The sequence below is a fragment of the Leptidea sinapis genome, chromosome 20, assembly GCF_905404315.1.
Source record: "Leptidea sinapis chromosome 20, ilLepSina1.1, whole genome shotgun sequence".
Classification (NCBI taxonomy): Eukaryota; Metazoa; Arthropoda; class Insecta; order Lepidoptera; family Pieridae; genus Leptidea; species Leptidea sinapis.
In genome coordinates, this window is record NC_066284.1 from 1210002 (window position 1) to 1233956 (window position 23955).

At 38.1% G+C, this 23955-nt stretch overlaps 1 protein-coding gene across 2 annotated transcripts in view; it reads left to right on the forward strand.

Moving 5' to 3' along the window:
- The first annotated feature begins 15299 nt into the window (after window positions 1-15299).
- The window catches only part of LOC126970258 (CLIP domain-containing serine protease HP8-like), an 84618-nt gene continuing 75962 nt past the window's right edge, over window positions 15300-23955 (forward strand). Inside the window, exons 1-3 of one of the 2 annotated variants that reach the window (XM_050816084.1) lie at window positions 15301-15406; window positions 21041-21180; window positions 23114-23294. In XM_050816084.1, coding sequence (XP_050672041.1) covers window positions 15343-15406; window positions 21041-21180; window positions 23114-23294 — 385 coding nt within the window. In that variant the 5' untranslated portion in view covers window positions 15301-15342. Of the gene's footprint in view, window positions 15407-21040; window positions 21181-23113; window positions 23295-23955 lie in introns of both variants that reach the window. The other variant, XM_050816085.1, reaches the window with a different exon arrangement.

Consider the following 23955-nt stretch of genomic DNA (forward strand, 5'->3'; position numbering starts at 1 on the left):
TTCTTATTTCTCATTTATATCGGCGTCCGCACAGGGTCCAAGTTCAGAGTGTATTTAAATATTTAAAAAAAACTTTATTTAATGTAACAATTTCATATATTTTTCTAGGATTTTACATCCTTTAAGTTATAAATTATAGTACAGTTGCTGCCTTATTAAAAGATCTAATAATAATATAAAACACTATCTTGGTGTAACTTAATCATGTCAAATTAGGCGTACTGCGTATGCCTTAACTGTTGTTTGATCAGTGGAAGGCTCCCTTGCACAGGATGCTGGCTAGATTATGGGTACCACAACAGCGCCTATTTCTACCGTGAAACAGTAATGTGTAAACATTACTGTTTCGGTCTGAAGGGCGCCTTAGCAAGTGAAATTACTGGGCTAATGAGACTTATTATTTTTTTGTTTATGGAAAAGGAGGACAAACGAGCGTACAGGTCACCTGGTGTTAGGTGATCACCGCCACCCACATTCTCTTGCAAAAACAAAAGAATCACTTTACAGGTTAAACTTACCTCATTCCGCGACCTTCTCAAGAGGGGACTCAATAGAAGACACAAGTTTCTCTCGGCATTGGACTCGACGATTGTCCGAGAGAGACCTGCATGGCCCGTGTATACGGCATCACCAGTGCTGTAGTCTGCATAGCAATGTATATTGGAGGTGTCCAACATATCATTGGTATGCCGAAGAAACAGCGTGTGGGAGATAGCACACAGCCTTGGGGCACTGCAGCATTCACTGGGTTCGGGTTCGAGCAATAACCGTAGACAACGAGCTGTATGCTGCGCCCAGTGAGGAAGCTGGAGGTTCGCTTGCATTGTAATATGGTCAAGGCGTATCAATTACCATCAGCTGAACGTCCTGCTCGTGCCTTTATAATCATAAAAAATGTCGACGCCTGCAGCTTTAAGCCAGCAAAGTTTATATTTACATGTTTAATGTATTTTTGTAAGGTTTTAGTGTAATGTCCTTCTTGTTCAATTACACGTGCGTCAGCAAGCAATAAATTTGTTTCATTTCTTTAATTAAAATTAAAATACTACCTGCTTCTACATGGTCCTAGATCAAGCCAGATATATAAGTTTTACCAATTACTTGGAGTACATTGGAAATTCAGCGATAATTAAAAGAAATTAAGAAGAATTAAAATCACAAGGTCATTGAGGTTACCGGTGTGAATTATTATGAAGAAAGTTCATTTGGATTGGACATAATGCATCAGGATTAAGTTGTGTTAAGCCTCAATTATTCTTTTTATACACCCAGTGTTCGATAACAGGTAGTATTAAGCTTAATTAAAAGGTCAGTACCTATAAATATTACCTACTAATGTTAATTGTGAACTAAATACCTACATTGTCATTGTTAGTTAATAGCAGGTAGCACACGTGCATTATAACTTGGTTTGTGTTAATTAAATATTTTATATTTGAAATTAAGTTAATTTGTGCTTACAAATAGTAATGTTGGTTTAAACCACATCAATTAACTATCTTAATAATTGACACAAACTGTATTGATACCTCATTAACAGTGATTATTATTATAAGCAATAAGTATCTACAGTGCAGATATTATTGTAAGTCTTAATGGAAGGTTGTAACTTAATTTTCTTGCAACTAAAATTGTAACATATAGGTACCGAATGTAAGAAATTAGTATCAACATATAATATTATATAGAGAGATATAAATATATCTCAATTATATAGGTATACTGTTAATTTAATAAAATTTTATTACACATTGCGTTCTAGATTCCTCAAATCTTATTATTTGTATATGTAATTAATTTTAAATAAACTGTAGCAATCAAGGATAGGTACATAGGCACCTTGTACATTGCAATTAAGTTAATTAGAGATAAGACTTTAAATCGAGAGCTAATATTTGTGTAGGTTCTTAAATTGTTAGTTATTACCTATCTTTATTTAATTTGCATTGTATAACGTTCCAGGTTGACAAAGCACTAGTTCTTCCATAATGTCCGAAGAAAAAGAACTCATTAAGAAACGCGGTAGTTTCAAGGGTCGTCTCACGACATTCACCAGCTATTTGAGCACCCTGACTGCCAGTTCAATGACTGCTGCCGATGCAGGCGAGTTACAGTTGCGTATAGGTAAATTGGAATCCCTCTACGAGCAATTTGACGAGGTACAGTTGCGATTAGAGTGTAGTAGTGATCCTGACGGACAGATGATAGAAAGGAATGCATTCGAGTCGCAGTATTATAAAATGCTCGCTACAGCACGCGAAATGTTAACGTCATTAAGCAAAGCTAATGAGGATGGTCAGAGTTCAAAACATACTCGGGCAAACCGCAACAACATTGTTAAATTGCCTACAATTCAATTGCCTAAATTTAGTGGTTCTTACGACAATTGGCTCGAATTTAGAGATACTTTTACAAGTCTGATACATAGCAATGACGACATTGATGAAATAAATAAATTTCATTATTTACGATCGTCTTTGGAGGGAACTGCTGCAGTGGTAATTCAGTCTATTGAATTTTCAACTAGTAATTACAATGTTGCGTGGACGTTGCTGTGTGAAAGGTTCAATAACAAACGGTTACTAGTACAAAATCATGTAACATCTTTATTTAATATTGAACATATAACAAAGGAGTCGTCATTTGCGTTGAAGCGTATTATCGACCAAATAAATAAAAATTTGCGTGCATTAGAATCGTTAGGAGAACCAGTCAAACATTGGGACACTCTTTTTATTCACATTATCACACATAAATTAGATACTAAAACATATCGTGAATGGGAGGAGTTTAAGGGCCGATTAGACAAGGATGCACCTATATCCTTTAACTCCTTCATGAATTTCATACGTAGTCGCGCAGATTTAATTGAAACTTTAGAATTATCTCGAAATAGTGCTTATAATAGTCCCAAAGAGTGCAATAAATCTAATACTAAAATTAAATCTATGATTTCCGTTCAAAATAATCACAACAGATCTAACTCTTCGCTCTCGCTATCTCAAGTATGTCCTAAGTGTCACGGGGAACACTTTAAATAATTGTCCTCAATTTTTAGCGCTTAGTAATAGTGCAAGGTTACAGCTGTTGCCTAATTATAAAATTTGTTTTAATTGTTTTCGCAGTGGCCACTTTTCGAATCGGTGCAAGAAACCAGGCTGTAAGATTTGCAGGCGTAAACATAACACACTAGTTCACGTAGCAGAATTGAAACCGAACCCCATCGCGAACTCGGCGCCGCTGGCCGCTGTACCAACGGCTACCGATGATAACAAACCGGTTTCGTCACGTCCTGCCTCTAGTGCTGTTTGTACTGATGACTCAAGCGCTAAGTTGACTCTTTCAGTACATGTCCCGGGTTCGATTCCCTGTGAAGTTTTATTGTCTACGGCGTTAGTCAAATTATTTGATAGTGAGAATCGTGAGCACATAGCACGTGCTGTACTAGACAGTGGCAGTACGTCATGCCTGATGACGGAAAATTTATGCAAACAGCTTAACTTGCCTTTACATCGTATAGATACATCTATACTAGGCATTAATAATTCTTTGTCGCATACAAGTAAAGTATGCAGCGCACCTTTGAGCTCGTTATGTGAGGATTATACAGTTGATGTTAAATGGTTTATTTTGCCATCCATCACTGATAAGGTGCCTTCAAATAAAATAAGTTTAGTGAATCTGAGTATTCCGTCTGATATTTGCTTAGCCGATCCTAATTTTAATCAGCCTGCAACTGTTGACCTTTTGATAGGAGCTGATCTGTTTTGGGACCTGTTAGGTACTCAACGCGTTAAATTAGGTCATGGAAAACCGGTTCTTTACGAGACTAGACTTGGGTGGTTAATCTCTGGCCCGATTAACAGCGGCTATTTACCAGGTTTTTCTCGGCATATCAAATGCAATTATCTTCAATTAGATATGATGAACGAAAGCTGTGAGGACATTCAAAGCCAACTTACGCGCTTTTGGCAGCTTGAAGAAGTAAGCCCTCAGTCACATAGCTTTTCAGTAGAAGAACGGTTATGTGAAGAATATTTTCAAAAAACAACTTCACGTTTAGAAGACGGCCGTTTCTGTGTTAGAATACCTATTAAACAAGATCCAAATTTATTAGGCAATTCAATAAATCGTGCTAGGCAGTGTTTATTTTCATTGGAGCGCAGAAATAGTAAAAATCATGTATTCAACTAAATGTACCATGATTTTATGTCAGAATATGAATCTTTAGGTCATATGTCTAAGTGCGCGGTTACCGATTCAATATTTCATACATATTATATACCTCACCATGGCATTCTGAGAGAAAGCAGTACGACAACCAAATTGAGAGTAGTTTTTAACGCTAGCAGTCCATCTACCTCAGGCTTTTCTCTCAATGATCTTCAGATGGTCGGCCCTACCGTTCAAGATGACCTCTTATCGATTCTTCTACGTTTCAGGCAACATAGGTACGTATTGTCTGCCGACGTAGAAAAAATGTATAGGCAGGTGGCGGTACATGTTCATGACAGACATTTACAGCGAATCGTGTGGCGTGACGATCCTTCTCAGAATCTCGATGTTTATCAGCTGAACACGGTCACCTATGGTACGGCTAGTGCTCCATATCTCGCCACGAGATGCCTCAAACAGATAGGGTTAGAGTGTCAAGACAAGCGGATTGCAAATATTATCATTCATGACTTCTACGTTGATGATTTGCTCACAGGGGGCGCCACAGTCGATGAACTCAAATTTATACAGCAGGTCATCACCACGGAACTTGCATCCGCCTGTTTGCCTTTACGGAAATGGAGGTCGAATGAGTTATCATTAGTTGGTGAAGGAAATCAATCTTTCGTAAATTTAAATATTGGCTCTCCCGAGCCAAGTAAAACTTTAGGCCTTGGATGGTTGACAGACACTGACAAATTTTGCTTTTATAGTCCAAAAAATATTTCTAACGAAAATACAAAACGCAACTTATTATCAGTTATTGCTCAGATTTTTGAACCGTTAGGAGTCCTAGCACCGTTTGTGATAACCTTAAAAATGGTTTTACAAAAACTCTGGCTATTAAAGATAGAGTGGGATGAACCACTACCACCAGAATTCTCAGATCTATGGTCTAAGATAATTGTAACATTACCTACTCTGAATAACATTCGCATTCCACGTTGTGTTATATGTAATTCACATCAATCTGTAGAACTTCACATATTTACCGACGCTTCGGAGCGTGCTTATGGTTCCTGTGTGTGTGTTCGTAGTGTAAATAGTGTAGGTGACGTCTTAGTACGACTATTGTTCTCAAAGGGTCGAGTGGCGCCAATTAAAACATTGACAATTCCGAGACTTGAATTGTGCGGTGCTGTGATGGGAGCTCGTCTTTATGAAAAGGCTATTGGTTCGTTAAGACTTCAAATTAGGCAAGTGACATTTTGGACGGATTCAACAATTGTTCTTGGATTGCTCAATATGTTACCAAGCAAACTAAATACATTTGTTCGTAATCGCATCGCCGAAATAATAGAAAAAACCAATCCATTTCCATGGAGACACGTTCCAACAGGCCAGAATCCCGCAGATTTCATAACTCGTGGAGTTGGTGCTAATTTGATCAAGTCTTTAGACCCTTGGTGGTGTGGTCCTGAGTTTCTTCAATTAGAAAAATCTGGCTGGCCTAACGTTACCGCGGTCGCAAGCGACTTACCAGAGACTCGCCCAGAAATAACTCTCCATACAATGAAAAGCCAGAGCTCTCAAAACTCAATTATTGAATTTCATCGTTTTTCCAACTTTACTAGATTACAGCGTTCCGTTGCATACATGTTACGTTTCATCAATCGTTGCAAAAGGCAAATCATGCCAACGTCTTATTTAGGTGAAGATGAATTACGGAATTCGTTGTATTTAATCATTCAAATGGTACAGAAAGAGTCCTTTCCTGAATATGAGTTACCTTTAAACAAACAGAAACTTCCTCCGAAGAGCTCTTTAAATAAATTTAATATTTTCTTAGACAAAAACAATATAATTCGCGTTGGAGGTCGCCTTAATAATTCACAGTTTTTATATGATAAAAAATATCCTATTTTAATACAGTCCACACGTCGTTTTACTAAATTATTATTTCAACATGAACATAAACGTTTTATGCATGCAGGCCCCCAGCTTCTTTTGGCCACAATTAGAGAAATGTATTGGCCCATAGGTGGTCGCAACCTAGCAAGGATATGCTACCATCAATGCGTGCTATGTCGCCGCATGAAGGGTCAAACCGTCAACCCTATAATGGGGAACTATCCACAGCAGCGTCTCGTTGTAGGAGAACACCCATTCACTAGCGTAGGGGTGGATTATGCTGGTCCTATCACCGCAGCAAGTCGTCAAGGTCGTGGTTGCAGATTTGTAAAGGTTTACATTGCCATTTTCATTTGCTTTACGACTAAGGCCATTCATTTGGAGTTAGTAGGTGATTTAACGAGCAATAACTACTTGTCGGCATTGCGTAGATTTATAGCGCGAAGAGGAAAACCCTCTAATATGTACCCCGACAATGGTACCACCTTTGTAGGTGCTTATAATGAGCTCTCTAAATTTCTAAAAAGCAACTGTGATTCGATTGCTGAAGGTGCAGTCAATGAAGGCATTAATATTCATTATATACCGGCGTACAGTCCTCATTTTGGCGGATTATGGGAGGCTGGTGTTAAGTCGACCAAGTATCACTTAGTGCGCGTGCTGGGAAATTGTCATTTAACGTACGAGGAGCTTAACACAACTTTGGTTCAAATTGAAGCCCTGTTAAATTCACGGCCTCTGACCCCGCTGTCATCGGAGCCTGACGCCCTGATGCCACTAACACCAGGACATTTTCTGATTGGGAGACCATTCACATCGTTACCAACAAGTGACCTCACAGATCAGTGTACAAGCCACCTAAGTCGCTATCAACGGATTGAGCAGTTACGTCAACACTTTTGGAACAGATGGTCCAAAGAGTATATATCTGAGTTACAGACAAGGTCTAAATGGCAGTTGACGAAAAGTGAGGTGACAATGGGATCATTAGTAGTGGTAAAGGATGATCATCTACCACCATTGAAATGGCGCTTTGGTCGCTTTGTTCACCCAGGATCTGATGGAGTGACAAGGGTCGCAGATGTTAAATGTTCCAACGGGATACTCCGACGTGTTGTCACCAAGATCTGTCCACTGCCAATCTGCACTGAGGATGCTGAAGGTGGTGGGAAATAGGTTTTCCCACGGGTGGGGATATGTCGACGCCTGCAGCTTTAAGCCAGCAAAGTTTATATTTACATGTTTAATGTATTTTTGTAAGGTTTTAGTGTAATGTCCTTCTTGTTCAATTACACGTGCGTCAGCAAGCAATAAATTTGTTTCATTTCTTTAATTAAAATTAAAATACTACCTGTTGAGTGCTTCTACAAAAACGCTTATAAACAATTTAACATCTTATAAATTATAAAATATAATAAAGTTGCCTTTTTAAAACATCTAATAAAAATATAAAACTCTATCTTGGTGAAACATAGTTATGTAGCCTACTGCGTAGCTGATTCTTGAAGTATAACTAACACGGAAAACGAACGTATTGTACGTTCCTTCGCAGCAATTTGTTCTATTGCAATTATACGTCAAAATTAGTTCTCTGGACGCTCGTGAGTGGCGCTTCAAATAGGCACAAAAAATTTGCTGTCAAACATATGGAACAGCCTGTCCAGAGGTATTTAAACAGATCAGTGATTCATACTAACTGCCAATCCTTGTCAATACTCAGTAAAATACAAAATTCATTTGTTTGTCTTAGTGTGCAGTTCATTAATAGAATTCCAAAAAGAATCGCCTTATTCAAAAAGCCTACTTTACGATTAAATAATATATAGAGGAAAAAGAAGTATGGAAAATAGATGCTCCTGGTCCACCTAATAGTAATTCTTCATAATATTAAGATTATATTATCTTAAGAATGTAACATGATTATAATATAATCTTTTGGTTTATTTAGAATCCACTGTAATTGCATTATATAGAATCATTTGTTATATTATGTTCTCCATAAAGTTGAAAAATCATTTAAAGGGCAATGTATACGCTTTTATAATAAACTCCCAAGTGATATGCCTGTAAGATGGGTGAGATAACGTGAAATTTTGCAGGCCTGCTGTGTAAAGTGTTTTTGTGAACATTGAAGAAAATCAGTGCCCTGGCGTGAAATACCCTGGACAATTGGGCTTCATCGTCCGTGGGACCCTCAATTTTCCTGATATAATCAATCCCATTTTTCATTGGCAGTGCGTGGACAGCTATATTCCAATGTGTATAATTTTTGTATGAAATAAAAAAAGGTTTTTGATATTAGAAGCAAATACCATAGTGTGGATCTGAGCTGAATTAGCTCCTCATTAATATACAGTCCACCAAAAATATAAAAATATAAAATAGCTCATTAAAGATCCACCGCTCAGACAAAACTATTTCTGAGGATTGTCACTATTATTAGTATTTTTATGTCCCTCTAAATATACCAATCATCAAGGCAAGTCCATCAATTCAATTTTGTCACTTTCAGATTTAATAATTTGTCTGGCCGATGTAATTTTATCATCACATTTCTTGATTTTCTCTCTGATATATTAAGTAAACCTTTATATATAGTTTGGTTGCAAACTTTATTTAGAAGTTTTGAATAATTTCTGACATAACTATGGAAGTTGATATTAAGGGTGAAAGTGTATAGGACCTTCTGTCATACAATTCATATAAAAGACTATAGTAAAAGACTGTTTAGTTCCTGAATAAATGATTGTGTATTCTATCGAGTCCTCTCTTGAGAACCTTGTCCAATTAACACCCAGAAGACTTAAGTTTGCGCGTTTATCACAAAAAAAAACCATTTTTCGTATGACAGCTCTTCGACAACACTAAGGCGAAGAGTAAGCAGAAAACACGCAAACATGGTGTTTTTAGACAAGTTTATTGGTGAAAGTATAGCATTTGGAGCTATGAACACTACTTAATCCTGTTACACATATCCTTAAGTCTTATTTGTAGGTTGCTGATGCTTGCTGTTGGTTATAGTTAACACTGCCGAGCCTTTTTGAACTACCACTATTCTTTGAAGTTAAACAAGTTTTTTGGCATGGCGTGACGCATTTTTTTGGTACTTCTCTCAGAAAAGTTATTCTTATAGCTTGTACTTTTTTGTGTAGGTTCATTTATTCAGATTAGTAGTGAATAACGAGGATTATAAGCATATAAACTATTTTCCACCCAAGAATTTTTAAAATATTGGCTTTGTTACATAGATGACGGGCCGGCAGCCGTGAACTCATATCGCTCAAGGTCGCTGGCATTTAGTGTCGCCTTAAGTTACTGGCCAAATGAGACTTAACATCTTATGTCTCAAGGTGACGAGCGCAGTTGTAGTGCAGTTTTACGCTTCTTGTCCTGGTTGCCAGATTTCAGAGATGGCAACCCTAGTTGTATTCAAAGCTGTTACAAAAAATACCCAGAAAATATTCAAAACAAATGTATTACGAATTTCAAAAGAATTGTTTAGATATGTTTATGTGGTAACAGTTTCTACAACATAAATGACTTTCTTATAGATTGGGAATGGAGCGACTGCCCTCAGGCTATTAAATAATAAATTTTATTGTACGATTTTATATTGTAACCAATTTTTTTATGAAAAAAGAAGTTTTTTTACGCCCGTTTTTTCAGGTCTGATGTCACACAATAACTTTAACCCGGAATAATAACCCAACTGCGTATCCTTACTCTTTCTCAAGAAAAATTCTTAGCCGCCTCTCATCTGTACCTAATCTTCGAGTTATTTTAAACCTTTAATCTACATTTTTTACGTACATCGAAACTTTAATAATCATTAAAGCATATAAACAAAAAAGGCATTTATTTTGCATCTGTCTATAAGAGACCCATAATACATTTACTACGATATGAAAACAGCTTCTATGAAAGACAGCAAATATCTTCCGTAATGAATACATATACCCCGGCATAAGACAAGAAAATTATGCTCAAAATTGTACCCGGGGTGTTTTAAATATGCTGTATTGCTTGATCAAGATACCTGCATTGCCGTAAGGAATAAAAAGGTAAGGTCGGGTGGCAATGTGCATTTAAGTGGGAGTTGTAGCTAAAGTCCAAATTAAGCGCTGGGGTACCCAGGCGTTGATGCCTCGTTTCTCCCCGGAAGCACGCGGTTCCTTCCCCAACTTTCGATGATTGACCCAACCGAGGATCCAGTCACAAGTGGTTGGAAAAGTGCAACGTCTGCATCATCAACCTGTATCAGTTTACAGTTGTTGTTTGGTGGGGGGTGTCTTACCAAGGAGACCTCACTAACGAACTACCCAAGCTTGATCAACGTACCCGGCTCTATAACAGCTGCAGAATGGCCCTCGTCTTGCCCACATCAAAACCCTTTTGGATAACAAATTATGATCAGTTTTGGAACACAGAGCCTGCTCTGAACGACTTGCTGACATCGAGTAGCTTAAGAAAACTCTAAAACAAGAAATTACTAAATTTGCCACGGGAATAGTGCGTAAATCAATAGTGAGACTTTAATAAATATAAGTTTTATTAAGATTACATTAAGTCACAAAAAATAAACGCATTTCTCTTTTAAGACTTGATAATGAGATCTACAGGGTTACGTCACTGCATAGTAGGTGTTAAAAATAATTGACAAGTAGAACTAGAGATACTTGGACTATTTTTTTAGATGAGACCTTACTTATACTTGTGGAGGTCTACAGGTGAAAAATTTAACGACTGGTAATGGACTAATTAAATTTGAATGGAAAAAAGGAAAGATGTAAATATGAACTTTCGTTCTGTTAAGGACTAGTATTTTGAATATAAAGAGATCTTACTAACGCTTCAGATAGAGTGAATCAATAACTAAATGTGAGGTGGTAGATTTTTAATATAAGGTTACAATGTCGCTCTATTTCTCTATCAGTTCCATTACCAATAAATAGATATAATGTTAGTTTTTATTTAAGGTCAAATGTTAACATAAATACGAATGAAATAATATAAGTGGGCAAAATATGTCGTAACATTCTAGCTTCTAGTTTCAGACTAAGTTCATAGCGGGTCTGATTGCCCGCATAGTGATGTTCATAGGAGTGAGAATCGCTTCATCTTTTATTATTTTCGCACTGAATTAATTTACGTAAGACCCCAATCTTATCGTTATGGAATTACTTCATATCCTACATAGGTTTAACCGTGTTTTCTTTGTGCTGGTATTATGCGGTAATGTGGAAGATATAGTTCTCAAATAGAATAGAATAGTATCTCGAAATAAGACATCGTTTTCGAAATTAACTAGTACTATCCTACCATCATACTTGTTCACTCTTTTGTCCTCCTGATCCCATTAAAAAAGTATGGTCATGGTTTCAGGCAGCCCTGTTTCACTGCAATCAATTTGATCTATTGTGATAGCCGCTATTAAGTATAACTCACTGGTAAGGTTGATGCTTTTCATGAATCTTATTATATCTAATACAGTTACGGTCGTTCCCAATATTCAGTCTATCTCTTACTTGAGATAAAAATCGTAACTATCGATGCCTTTTCTGTCCCAATAAACTTATCGACGGTAACTCACCTTATCTGTACACGCTGTCTGCCAATGGGACGAAGTATAGCTTACCAGCGATAGAAGTTTGTATGGAAATTGCAATTCACGCGTCCCAATATAAGGCGATAAGAATGACTTATCAGGTATACTGGGACGGACAGCTTCAGATTATTAACAGCTAATTACTGACAGTGCAAGGTAGTAATTTATCTGTATCTGTAGATAGTATATTGGGAACGGCCGTAAGTCATCTAACGCACCCAATGACAAAGAGTTCAGTAAAAAACTGTGTATCCATATTGTCTCATGATCACATTGATGAATCATAGTCTGAGAACAGTAAATCCGATAATTACCTTATAAATCCGATAATTAGCTTCAGACCATTAACAAAATCAAATTAAGGAAAATTTTAAGTAAATTATGTTATTGTATCTTAATATACTTCCAAGGATTTTACAGAAGTGTCAAGACTCCAAATTCTGACAGCCGTAATGATAAGTATAATACACAATTCTATCTGTGAGGAATTTAAAGTGTACGTAAAATGTTGATGCTTTTCACGAATCTTACTATCGATACTGATATTATAAAGAGGAAATCTTTGATTGTTTGTTTGTTTGCATTGATTAGGCTCCGAAACGAACCGATTTGAAAAATTCTATCCCCGGGTGACATAGGCTATATAATATTTTCAAAAAAATAGGGAACCTTATTCAAACTCCATAAATGTAACCCAAGGTGTAAAAAAATACCTAAAATATTCTTTACATCGCGTGCGCGTTGAAAACTATTGATGAGAGAATAAAATAATGAGTAAAAAATTACTACGACTTTGAAGAACACATTATTATCTACAAAAAGTTATCGCAACAGCATAATTCAGAAGTGTTTTATGTTACGTGTTCTATTTTAAAGATTCTAGTGAAATACCGCTACTACGTGCTCGGTCCTGCAGTGTGTACGCGGACGAAGTCGCGGGGTATCAGCTAGTACCTTATACAGTTAGTCAGCTAACTGTATAATATATAATAAGATTAGACTATCTCAAGTGGTTGAAAATTTGGACTTCCCAAAGAAGATGATAGATGTGCAACAAGGTTTCATGTGCACTATTACAAAATCTACACGCTTCGCAATCGTTAATGTCTAGGATTGAGAAGTGTTTTGTTAAATCTGCAGTGTCTTGGTTAGAATGCATAAGTTTTCACCACGAGTACGCCACCGACCAACGGGGTAATTAAACGTTCTGTAAACATCGAATCATTATCAGAATATTAATATAATATTATTTAGGGTTTAATGCAACTATCGAGTTATAAGGAAAATTAACTATCTAATTATAGGAAGGTTGCGGTTGTGAATTTGTCCGGTGAATACAAGGAAGGAAGATTATTAGCATGCTTTACCGAAAACATGGATTCTTTTGTATTTCAAACATTCTAAGTCAAATATAATATATATCATGTTCTTGAACGTCACGGGTTATCCTGTCTAAAATCGGCAGGCCGTATCAGTCGTCACGCCAGCATTAATGAAGTCATCCGCAGGGCATTTGCCGCTCTTAATATACCAGCTGTTTTAGAGCCAAATGGTATTACCCACCGCGATGGCAAGCGTCCTGATGGAATGACGCTGGTGGCTTGGGCACGGGGAATGGCGCTGGTGTGGGACGCTACTTGCGTCGACACTCTGGCTCCTTCTCATGTCCAAGTTACGTCAGTTGGTGCTGGGGCTGCTGCTTCGACTGCCGAAGACAGCAAGCGTCACAAATATGTTGGCCTAAGTGAGTCATTACATTAGATTAGTCATTAGATAGCGATTAGAGCTGAAGGCATAATGACCTTTAGGTGCAGGTTGAACACTGCATTTGTTCATTGTACAGATATTAATTTTTCGATCGAAATACACACATAGCTTCAAACACATATGCCAGCTGTGTGGCAGCTGGAAAATCTATATTCAGCTGCTAGCCATTATGTTCAGTCGAAAAAAGACTCAAATGTCAATTGAGTTAGGTTAATTATTTTTATAGTTATAAAATAATTGCGCAGGCGTTCTCTTATTTCAATCAATGTTACGCTTGACAATTTTTAATATTTCAGTCTTTCTTCCAGACAAAATTTATCAAATATTTCGATCGAAAAATTAATATCTGTACAATGAACAATGCAGTGTTCAACCCGCACCTAAAGGTCATTATGCCTTCAGCTCTAATCGCTATCTAATGACTAATCTAATCTAATCTAATGACTCACTTAAGCCAACATATTTGCGACGCTTGCTGTCTTCGGCAGTTGAAGCAGCAGCTCCAGCACCTACTGACGAAACTTGGACATGAGAAGGCGCCAGAGTGTCGACGCAAGTCGCGTCCCACACCAGCGCCCTTCCCCGTGCCCAAGCCACCAGCGTCATTCCATCAGGGCGCTTGCCATCGCGGCGGGTAACACCATTTAGCTCTAAAACAACTGGCTTCATTAATGCTGGCGTCACGATTGATACAGCCTGCCGATTTTAGGCAGGATCGAGGATCGCTTTTAGGAAGAGTATCTAACTGAACGCCATATTTCAGTGGGTTCATTCATTTTTATACCCAGCCTGATACGCTTATTGACAATTTCATATTGTCAAGTAGTGGCGAAGATCGGCGAAGAAGGCAACGCTTGTAACCAAAAGCCCGACTAATTTTGTGTCACGGCTAAAAGACGATCACGCTCAGTTCTGTTAGTAGATGTGATCAAAAGATCGTCAAAGGCTGACTTGAAAAGTGCGTCCCATGCATTTTGACACTTTAAGTCGTCTGGAAAATTTAGAATATTTAGAATGGCATTGATAGCTTCGTTCAAATATGCAATCAATGAGTTACCTGGTACATGATTTACAATTCTAGTAACATTACGAGTACCCAAACCACCAAACCGTATCGGTAAAGAGGCTTGAGACCATGTGCACGATCTGTAAACGGGCAATTCACAACGGTTTCTGAAATATATTAAGATGAAATGTCAATCACATCGAATAAATTTGAAAATTTCCATAAAGATCTTAAAAGTTAATTTTGGAACAAATAAACAAAACCAAATAAAAGTTAAGGCTATATGAGAATTAATCTTAAATAATCTGTCCGAAACGTTATTAAATTTTTAATGTGATCGTCTAAGAGGGTTGGAATTGAAACAGGAAATAATGGAGCTCCAAGAAGGTGAAGTGAATTCTTATTTAATATTGGGGGCCAGAACGTCAAATTCATCAGGTCTGAAATTTAGCAAATATCGGCAATAAAGAGTTCGCATTTCGGAAACTTGAATTTAAGGCCGATTGAGCTAAAAGTTTCTATTACAACTTTCAAATCATGTAAAACAGGTTCCACTTCACCACCCGAAGTACCAAACATAAAATTTTGATTTTAATTTTGTTATGGCGAAACGAATTGCTAGGCTAAAGTTCCCTTACTGATGATTATGATTTTTGAATAATAATTTTGATTTTTTTATATCAACAGAGCTAAGAGCATTTTTCACATCTAATTATATTAATAAATTCATATATTGCTGGTAACATAATATTATATTAAGTTCTAGTCACAATACTTAATCGCCATTTCAACACACTGTCTGCAGCATATAAACTTTGATACCACATAAATATCGCCGGGGAACATAATAATTTGTAGTTGTTTTAGAGTAACCACAGTGAGCGATCTATTCCCAGTCATGAAGTTATTACCAATATTTTTAGTGATATTGTCAACTTTAACGATCCTTGCAGCTGCCAGTAGTGAGTATTTTCATAATTATTTACCAAACTCGCTATGTTAGATAGATATAGATACAAATAATCCGAGGGGTATTAAAATAGGTACCAAATTCGGAGGTAATGCGTTATAAAGCAATTTACAAGATTTTTTCAGTGAGATATGTTGAATTCAAATTGGTAGTTATATATAAAAAACAAATATTTAATATGTTAAAATAATTCACTTTAATGTTAGGACGTATGGACTTGTTTGTTTTATCTGGTATAGACTCTATCCGATTTTATTAAATAGATATGTATGAAAAACCTCAAAATATAATCATTGCTACAAAACTTTTTAAAGTGACTTAAGTTGACTGTAAATTTAAAATGAAAACTGCAAAAGTAATGATCAAGCTTGTAAAAGAAAGTCATGACTGCGCAGGGTTTTTATCATGTAGTCGTACTCTTTCATCTACTACTAGGATGCCAGAATCGCTCGCCGTACCGCTTCGCTGCAGCGTATATTTGAGCGAAGCGAGGTAAACTAAGTCTGTCTACAAAAACAAAACAAAATTAATCCAAACAAAAACAATAAAAATAATCTTTTGGAATTTGACGCCATATTTAAACATGAGGAATTAGTGCCTTATTTGGTCACATGAGAAAATTGTGCTGATTTGTAAATTCAATAGCTAAGAACCTGGCAGTCGTATCACTCTAAAGTTATAGCAGTGATACAATTAAAACTTACTTCGTGGTCTTCTCTCGACGCGCCCACATGGGCGCGGTGGGGGAATGCTGATCAGGACTTTTCGTCCCCTGCAGCAAGGATCACTCGCCGCCCGTTGAAACGGGCGGGTCATTGGGGGTGAGAGTCGTTGCTCTCTGCGGTCGTCTTCTTTAATTTATGGTATGGTTGGGGGAGCGCCCCCCCCTTTGTGGTCATCTTTTTGGAGCTGAGGGAGCGCCTGTTCCCTCAGCTGAGATCCGGTGATTGTTGCCGGTTTGCGCGGGCCTTGACGATCAGCCCCGAAGAAGAGGGAGGGCGATCAGCCGAGCCGCGCGCAAACACGTCACTCTACATCCTCGTCCCGCACGAGATCACGCGGGTAGCGGCGGCTGTCAGGTGGCCGCGCGTGCCAGGGGGCCAGATCTCGCAGATGATGGAGATCGGACGAGTCGGCACGCGCGAACATGTTGACGGCGAGACGACGAGTGAAGTCGTCCAAGCCCTCGACTCTTAGGTCCCTCTGGATTGTTTGGTTCCTCACGTACCATGGTGCGCCCGTGATGCGGCGGAGGATCTTGTTCTGCACGGTTTGCAACCTTTTCCGGTTAGTTAGATTCACGAGCGCGTACCATGCAGGCGCGGCGTACGTGAGTCGGCTGCGTAGGTGGGTCTTGTACACCAAGACCTTCACCCTCAGAGGGAGGCTTGAGGAGAGCACTGGACGAAGTAAGGCCATCGCGACGTTTGTCGACGCGATGGTCTTCGTGACGTGCTCGTTCATGTTGAGCCGGCGGTCGATGGTGACCCCGAGGTACTTTACCGTCGGGGACCACGAAATGTCCTGTCCGTTTAGCTGCAACCTATGCTGGCCAGTGTGCACACTCCCAGTCGCGAGCGCCTGGGTTTTGCCAACGTTCACCGATAGCCGCCACTTCTTGAGCCATTCTGGCAGGGTGTCCAGCTGGCGCTGCATCTTCACGGCGGCGTGCGTTAGGTTGAGTGACGATGTAATATACGCCGCGTCATCTGCATATAGCGCCAGAGTCGCCGACGGTTCGAGCGGGATGTCATTTGTGTATTTTGCGTACAGCAGGGGAGAGAGACAGCTCCCCTGCGGTACGCCAGCAGAGATAATCTTGGAAGCTGAAATGGCATCGTCTACCCTTACTCGAAACCGACGGTTTTCAAGGAAGTTGGCGACTATCCTCACCAGGCGGGGAGGTGTCGAGGTTGCAGCTAACTTGTGCACGAGTCCAGTATGCCAAACACGGTCGAACGCCTTCTCCATGTCCAGGAATACTGCCACAGCTTTCTCTCTTTTGTTGAGAGAAGCGGTGAGGGTGTGCAGTACCCTGGACAGCTGGAGCGTGGTGCTGTGTTCAGCGCGGAGTCCAAACTGTTCTTCCCTAAGCTCTATGTAGGGTCTTAGGAGTAACAGCAGGAGAGATTCGAATATCTTAGACTGGGTCGCCAGAAGAGTGATGGGCCGGTAGCTATGTGCTAGTGCGGTGTCTTTCCCCGGCTTCGGGATCATAATGACGAGGCCTTCCTTCCAGATATTTGGAAAGTACCCCGAGCGCAGGATGCCATTAAAGAGTCGCGTCATCGCCGCGATGGTTTGACGCGGCAGATGACGCAGGGCGGCGTAATTAAAACTTATTATAATTTGATTAATGGGCTCAATTTTTAAATAAATATAAATAGCGCGTGCTTATATTGAATAATTTGTTAATCATGTTTGTTTTGTCATTATAATAATTGAACCAATTCGGAATTCAAAATTCTGTCTCGACAATAACCTAGAAAATTTCGAAAGCTCTGTGTGAGTTCAAAAAATTTTAAAATCGGTACAGAAATGGCCGAGAAACAATTTAACACAGAAATCAATTGGAGTGACCCGGTGGCAACTCCGCTCGCTTCGCTTCGCTCAATAACGCTAATAGAGTATGCTTAAATACTCTTTTTTGTACAATTCTTTTAAAAACCTTGAAAATTTTACCAGTGGCTCCTTTGCACAGGAAGCTGGCTAAATTATGGGTACCACAACGGTGTGTATTTCTGCCGCTTCGCTCTGAAGGGCGCCGTAGCTAGTGAAATTACTGGGCAAATGAGATTTAACATCTTATATTTCAAGGTGACGAGTGCAATTGTAGTGCCGCTCAGAATTTTCGGGGTTTTCAAGAATCCTGAGCGGCACTGCATTGTAATGGGTAGGGCGTGTCAATTAGCATTAGCTGAATGTGCTGCAAAAATTACAAAAATACTTTTTTAAAACTATAAAATAAATGATACTCTTTTTGGAAGTCCGTACTCTTTATTTATATCCTTTGAAATCAGATTTACTCTATTTCTTCTAATAAAATTTGGCAACCCTACGACCGCGTAGAAGCAAGACGCCTAGATGCGAAAGATTTCATTTCGGAATCCTTAAATCATTCCGAATCATAGTTATTGCCTCTGAAATAATGCCACACTTAACAGCTGTATTAAAAACAAGGATTTTGTGGTTTTATGAAACCACAATTTTCACATTATAGACATTTAACTAAAAATTTTTGGAATAATATTCTATTAAGGGTATAAAAATCGCCTTATCAATCTTAATTTTATGCTTGGAAAATAGGAATGACAATGGGAAATAATAAATAACAACATTTACATTAAACACTGGCAAAAACAAACAAAATAACGTGGAGCACTGGCACAAATGAGTAATAGTCTATACACTTCACGGTCAGCCGCTGCGAACTATAGGCACTGCCCGACCGTCACGCGACATGCAACACACAGACGAAAAAGTTTGAGACGATGTAATAAAAGTTTCACTTTAAAAAGTATTTTTGCATAAAATATACTTGTAATAAAAACTTTTTGGCTGTTTCTATAACTATTTACCTACACTAATTTCAAATTCAATTTGAAAAAACTTTATACACTGTAAAACTTGATAACTTATTAAGTGCAGGTCAGGATGAAGTACAAAAGTTACAATAGCACTAAAAGTTTACATTTAAAATAATGTCTAATGTTTCCTTTTAATTTATTTTTTTTCTGTTAAATGAGTAAATCTAATGAAGAAATTCTTTACATTTAAAAAGGTTTTAAGTACAATCAAGGAAAATATGCAAAACGGTGTAAACCACTTTGTGAATTTATATATTATATATTTTATTTTTAATCAACTTTTATTTGACTATATCACACAATAAAAACAACTTATTACTGAACAGCGAAGACGCCATGATGTCAAGAATGTCATTCCCCGCCTCTTTTTAGTTTTTTCATCTTTTATTTATTTGGACTGGACTGGCGGTTGTCAAAGTGCTTTTGTGCTTGTTTGATATTCGCCATCTTGGTGCTGTTGGCCATATAGCGAGAGTCTGCGGTCCTAAAACTAATGATGACTAACTCAGCTAAACAAGCATCGATAGATGGTGGGAAACTATTTACAAAAACAAATAAAAATTGTGTTCTTTATTACTTTGATTCCTGAATCATAAGTAACACGGAAAATGAACGAAATTAATTCAAAATGCAAAAATACTTTAGAGTACTGTACGCTTCTCTCACAGCCATTAATTACGCCAAAATTAGTTCTCTGGACGCTCGCGAGTGGCGCTTCAAATAGGCACAAAAAATTTGCTGTCAAACATATGGAACAGCCTGTCCAGTGGTATTTATACCGGTCAGTGATTTCGTTGGTGTCAAAACTATCCTCTTCCGACGCACACTTTAAATCCTCGCTCCCGATTGGACGGAGCGTTAAAACAGCGAACAATACATGAAGCTAGTTAACTCAAACCGGAAACAGAAGATAATATTCTAGTCAGCCAACAATTTTGACGTTAATGGACTCAATTCGGTAAGCGTAGAGAATTTCGATGTCAAAGATAAACCTCGCTGTGGTCGCCGTGTTTGAGATAAAACGGACACCATTTTTGAAAAAGTGGAGTAAGATCATACTCATTTACGATTCTTCCCAATTGTACTTAATTTGACCATTGTGTCTTCTTTGCAAATGTCTACGCATCGTGTAATATACTCACATAACGTAATAATAAACGCAAGTATTTATGATATTTAATAAAAACAATTGCACTAGAACTATTTACTATCCTGCATAGGTAATATAAAATATGATAATGAAGACATCCGCTTGGCATTTGCTGCTCTTAATATACCAATTGTTTAAGAGCCAAATGGTAGTACCTGCCGCGATGGCAAGCGTCCTGATGGAATGGCATTTGTGGCTAGGGCACGCACACTTGCGTCGAGACTCTGGCTCCTTCTCTTGTCCAAGTTACGTCATTTAGTGCTGGGGCTGCTGCTCTCACTGCCGATAAAGGCAAACGTCATAGATATGTTGGTCTCAGAGATATATACCTAATCTAGTGTCGAGACACTTGGCCCGTGGGGCCCAGAGGCGCGGAGAATGTACAAAGTACTACCTACACGCCTCAATAGGGCCACTGGTAACCCAAGCGCCAACAACTATTTCGGTGAACGGAACAGCCTAGTTATAAAACACGGAAATTTTAATTTGATGTAATCATAGTATTGTTAATATAGTTATAAGATTGGTTTTGTTTGAATCAATAATTAACCTGTCATTTGACAGTAACGTTTCTTTAATGAACAAATTACAATTTTACACTAAAAATCTCAAAAGGATTTTAAAAGAGATCTATTTCATAGAGGTTCGTACAAAATACATGACATATTTTTATTCTAAAGCAATAAGTTGACTAGATAATTTGTCTATAGTGAATAATTACTCCTCAGTTAATATTATTACATTAATTAAAATTTAAAAGACCATGCTTCGTATTCTGAATAAATTCATTACACAGCTTAAAGCTAAATATTTGGCTTTTAAAATTATGTATGACAGGACTATGCTTACATTGGTCTTAAAACAAAAATAAAACTTTCCTTTTTGACAGATGAAAACAGGAAAACTAAGATTGGAAAACATAAAAAGTATTGTGAAGCGGCATTGAAACTTATACATAATGGCGACTGCGATCAAACATTAAGAACACTCATGAATGAGCATTTTGTTAAAAGAGGAATAAAAATAAAGGTATTAAATTAGTTTAAGATAGATTAAGTTTTGTTTGCTTATTTATTATAATGTACTAGCTGATGCCCGGGACTTTGTCCGCGTAGATAAAGGTTTTTTTTTAAAAATAAGCAAGTTTTGAATTGAAGATTATTATTATAATGATTTTAAAATGCACTAAGTCCTATCATCTATTGTGCTAACTCAAAAGTTAAGGAAGAGAATCGAGGCTACTATCTAGGAAACGTGTTGCTGTGCTGAGATTTAAATTATATCCTCGAGTCCTATTACTTTTAAAAGGAGTAGGATCATCAGAGGGTACAGACAGGGCACGTCCTCTGCTTTAAGTGAAGGTATTTTAAGACACCCCAGCCTGATTCTGGCAATGGCTTCACATTCCAGGAGTATATGTATGGGTTCTTCAGCGGCTTCGCAGCAGAATCTGCACAGGTTTGATTTACTGAGATTTCTGGCTGTGTGCCCATACAGTTTGCAATGACCGGTTAGGAACCGGGAATTGAAGATTATCTCATGTCTTATTCCAGTTCTGGATCCCGTTTTCGCTCCCGTTCCCAACATATAATATGAATCTTATTTTGAGGAAGATTGCTGTGGCAAACTTATCCTACTATTGGTATAGTTATAGCTCATCGACGTGAATTTCAGTTTTTCATAAATCCCGCAAGAACCATGCATTTTTCCGGGATAAAATGTAGCCTATTTCCCTTCCCAAGCTCTAGTCTATCGTTGAACCAAATTTCATCAAAATCGGTTCAGTAGCTCCGGGGTAAAAGCCTAACAAACTAACATTACATTGATAATATTAGTAGGGATGTATTTTATGTATAGGATGTCCCGTTATCAAAGATCAATCCTTCAGTAGGTATCTCGTTTAAGCCACTTCTTTATACCTAATATTATTCCTTACTTTAAATAGTAGCGCATAAGGTCACAAAAATGGCGTTAGTGGTTCGCGTTACTCCTTCAATTTACAGAAGGTGAATGCAAGGACGGAGATTGTATTCAAAGTATCATCATCATCATCAGCCAGAAGATATCCACTTCTGCACAAAGACCTCTCCCGAAGATATCCATGACGAACGGTCCTGGGCTGCCCTCATATAACGCATTCCGGCGATCTTGATCAGATCGTCGGTCCATCTTGTATCTTATTGGGGGGCCTAAAAAAACTGTGTCTTCCGGTACGTGGTCGCCATTTGAGGACTTTACTGCGCCAACTGCCATCTGTCCGTCGAACTTTGTGCCACTTCAGTTTCGCAATGATTTGGGCTATGTCGTCGACTTTGGTTCTCCTACGGATATCCTCATTTCTGATTCGATCTCGCAGGGAACACCGAGCATAGAGCCCTCTCCATTGCCCTCTGAGCGACCATAAGCTTTCTCATAAGGCCCGTAGTTATGTATCACCGCATAAACTTATATATTTTTTTAATTTTTAGGAATTATTTCCCTTTATTATTAAATTAGGTATATATAAACTTAACAATTAATAACACTCTTTATATAAAAAATAATAAATTACGTGGTCATTTCGAATAATCAAATTAACCACGTGAATATTGTATTTGTATTGTATTGCCACTTGTGCTTGTCCAGCTGACAGTGCCATGAGAAACGGAACCTGCTCCCTGAATCATCATGGGATGCTGACAAGTTCATGTCCCTTTGTACATAAGTGTTTATTCCAAGGAACAGAATCTATATATCTCGTTATCCCACATCACTAATTAGATTCTGGAGCCCTATTACCAAAATCGAAATACGAAGTTTCGGTTGACGGATCGTATATTTTTCCTATTACGAAAGTTTTTCGGATCCGAAGATCGATACGAAGTTCGCGTTATAAAAAACGTAACTACTACTTCGCTGTATATTATGGTTATGTCTATGGTTCCGATACGAAATCCGGATTTAATGTGTTTTTTGATTTCAGAAATGCAATTCAAAAACGAACATACATAAGGATTTTACACACAACGCTCGTGAAAACAAGAAACCTAAGCTGTCACATTTACCTAAGGACTGTGGGGAAATTGACAGTGACCGAATATTCGGTGGCGAATATGCAAATTTATATGAAAATCCTTGGATGGCACTGCTTTCTAGTAAAAGAGGTAATTAACTTTTTTTTTCGAGAGGAGTAAAATACATTTACGTATTGAAGACCCCGAAACGGGGCCCATATGTCGGGCTCGGGTGTAAACGCCCCCTACCGACTAAAAACCTCCTCTGTGCTGATAGCCCTGAAGGCTTTTACAGCGAAGCCGGGCGGGGGCCTTAGAGGCCGAAAATGTAGCTCACAGGCGCGGGGCGTCTCGGAAGGAGACTCGAACCTCGGAACGCCTGCTCACTAGTCTGGATGGAGAGAAGATCACTAACGATCTAATATATCTGTTAGATGGTAATTAACTATAAATCATAACATTGATAGTGTGAATCACAGATTTATAGCACACAAAATAATTAAAACGAAATATGTTAAATAAGTATAAATATAACAACAAATTAATATAATTACATTATAGATGTCGTAAATATGACCGATTTAAATATTAAATAAAGTTAAATACGTTTCATTTATCACCAGTGGGAGGCTCCTTAGCACAGGAAGCCGGCTAAATTATTGTAAACATTACTGTGTTTCGGTCTGAAGGGCACCGCAGCTAGTGAAATTACTGGGCAAATGGGATTTAACATCTTATGTCTCAAGGTCACGAGCGCAATTGTGCAGTGCAGCTCAGAATTTATGGATTTTTCAAGAATCTTGAGCGGCAC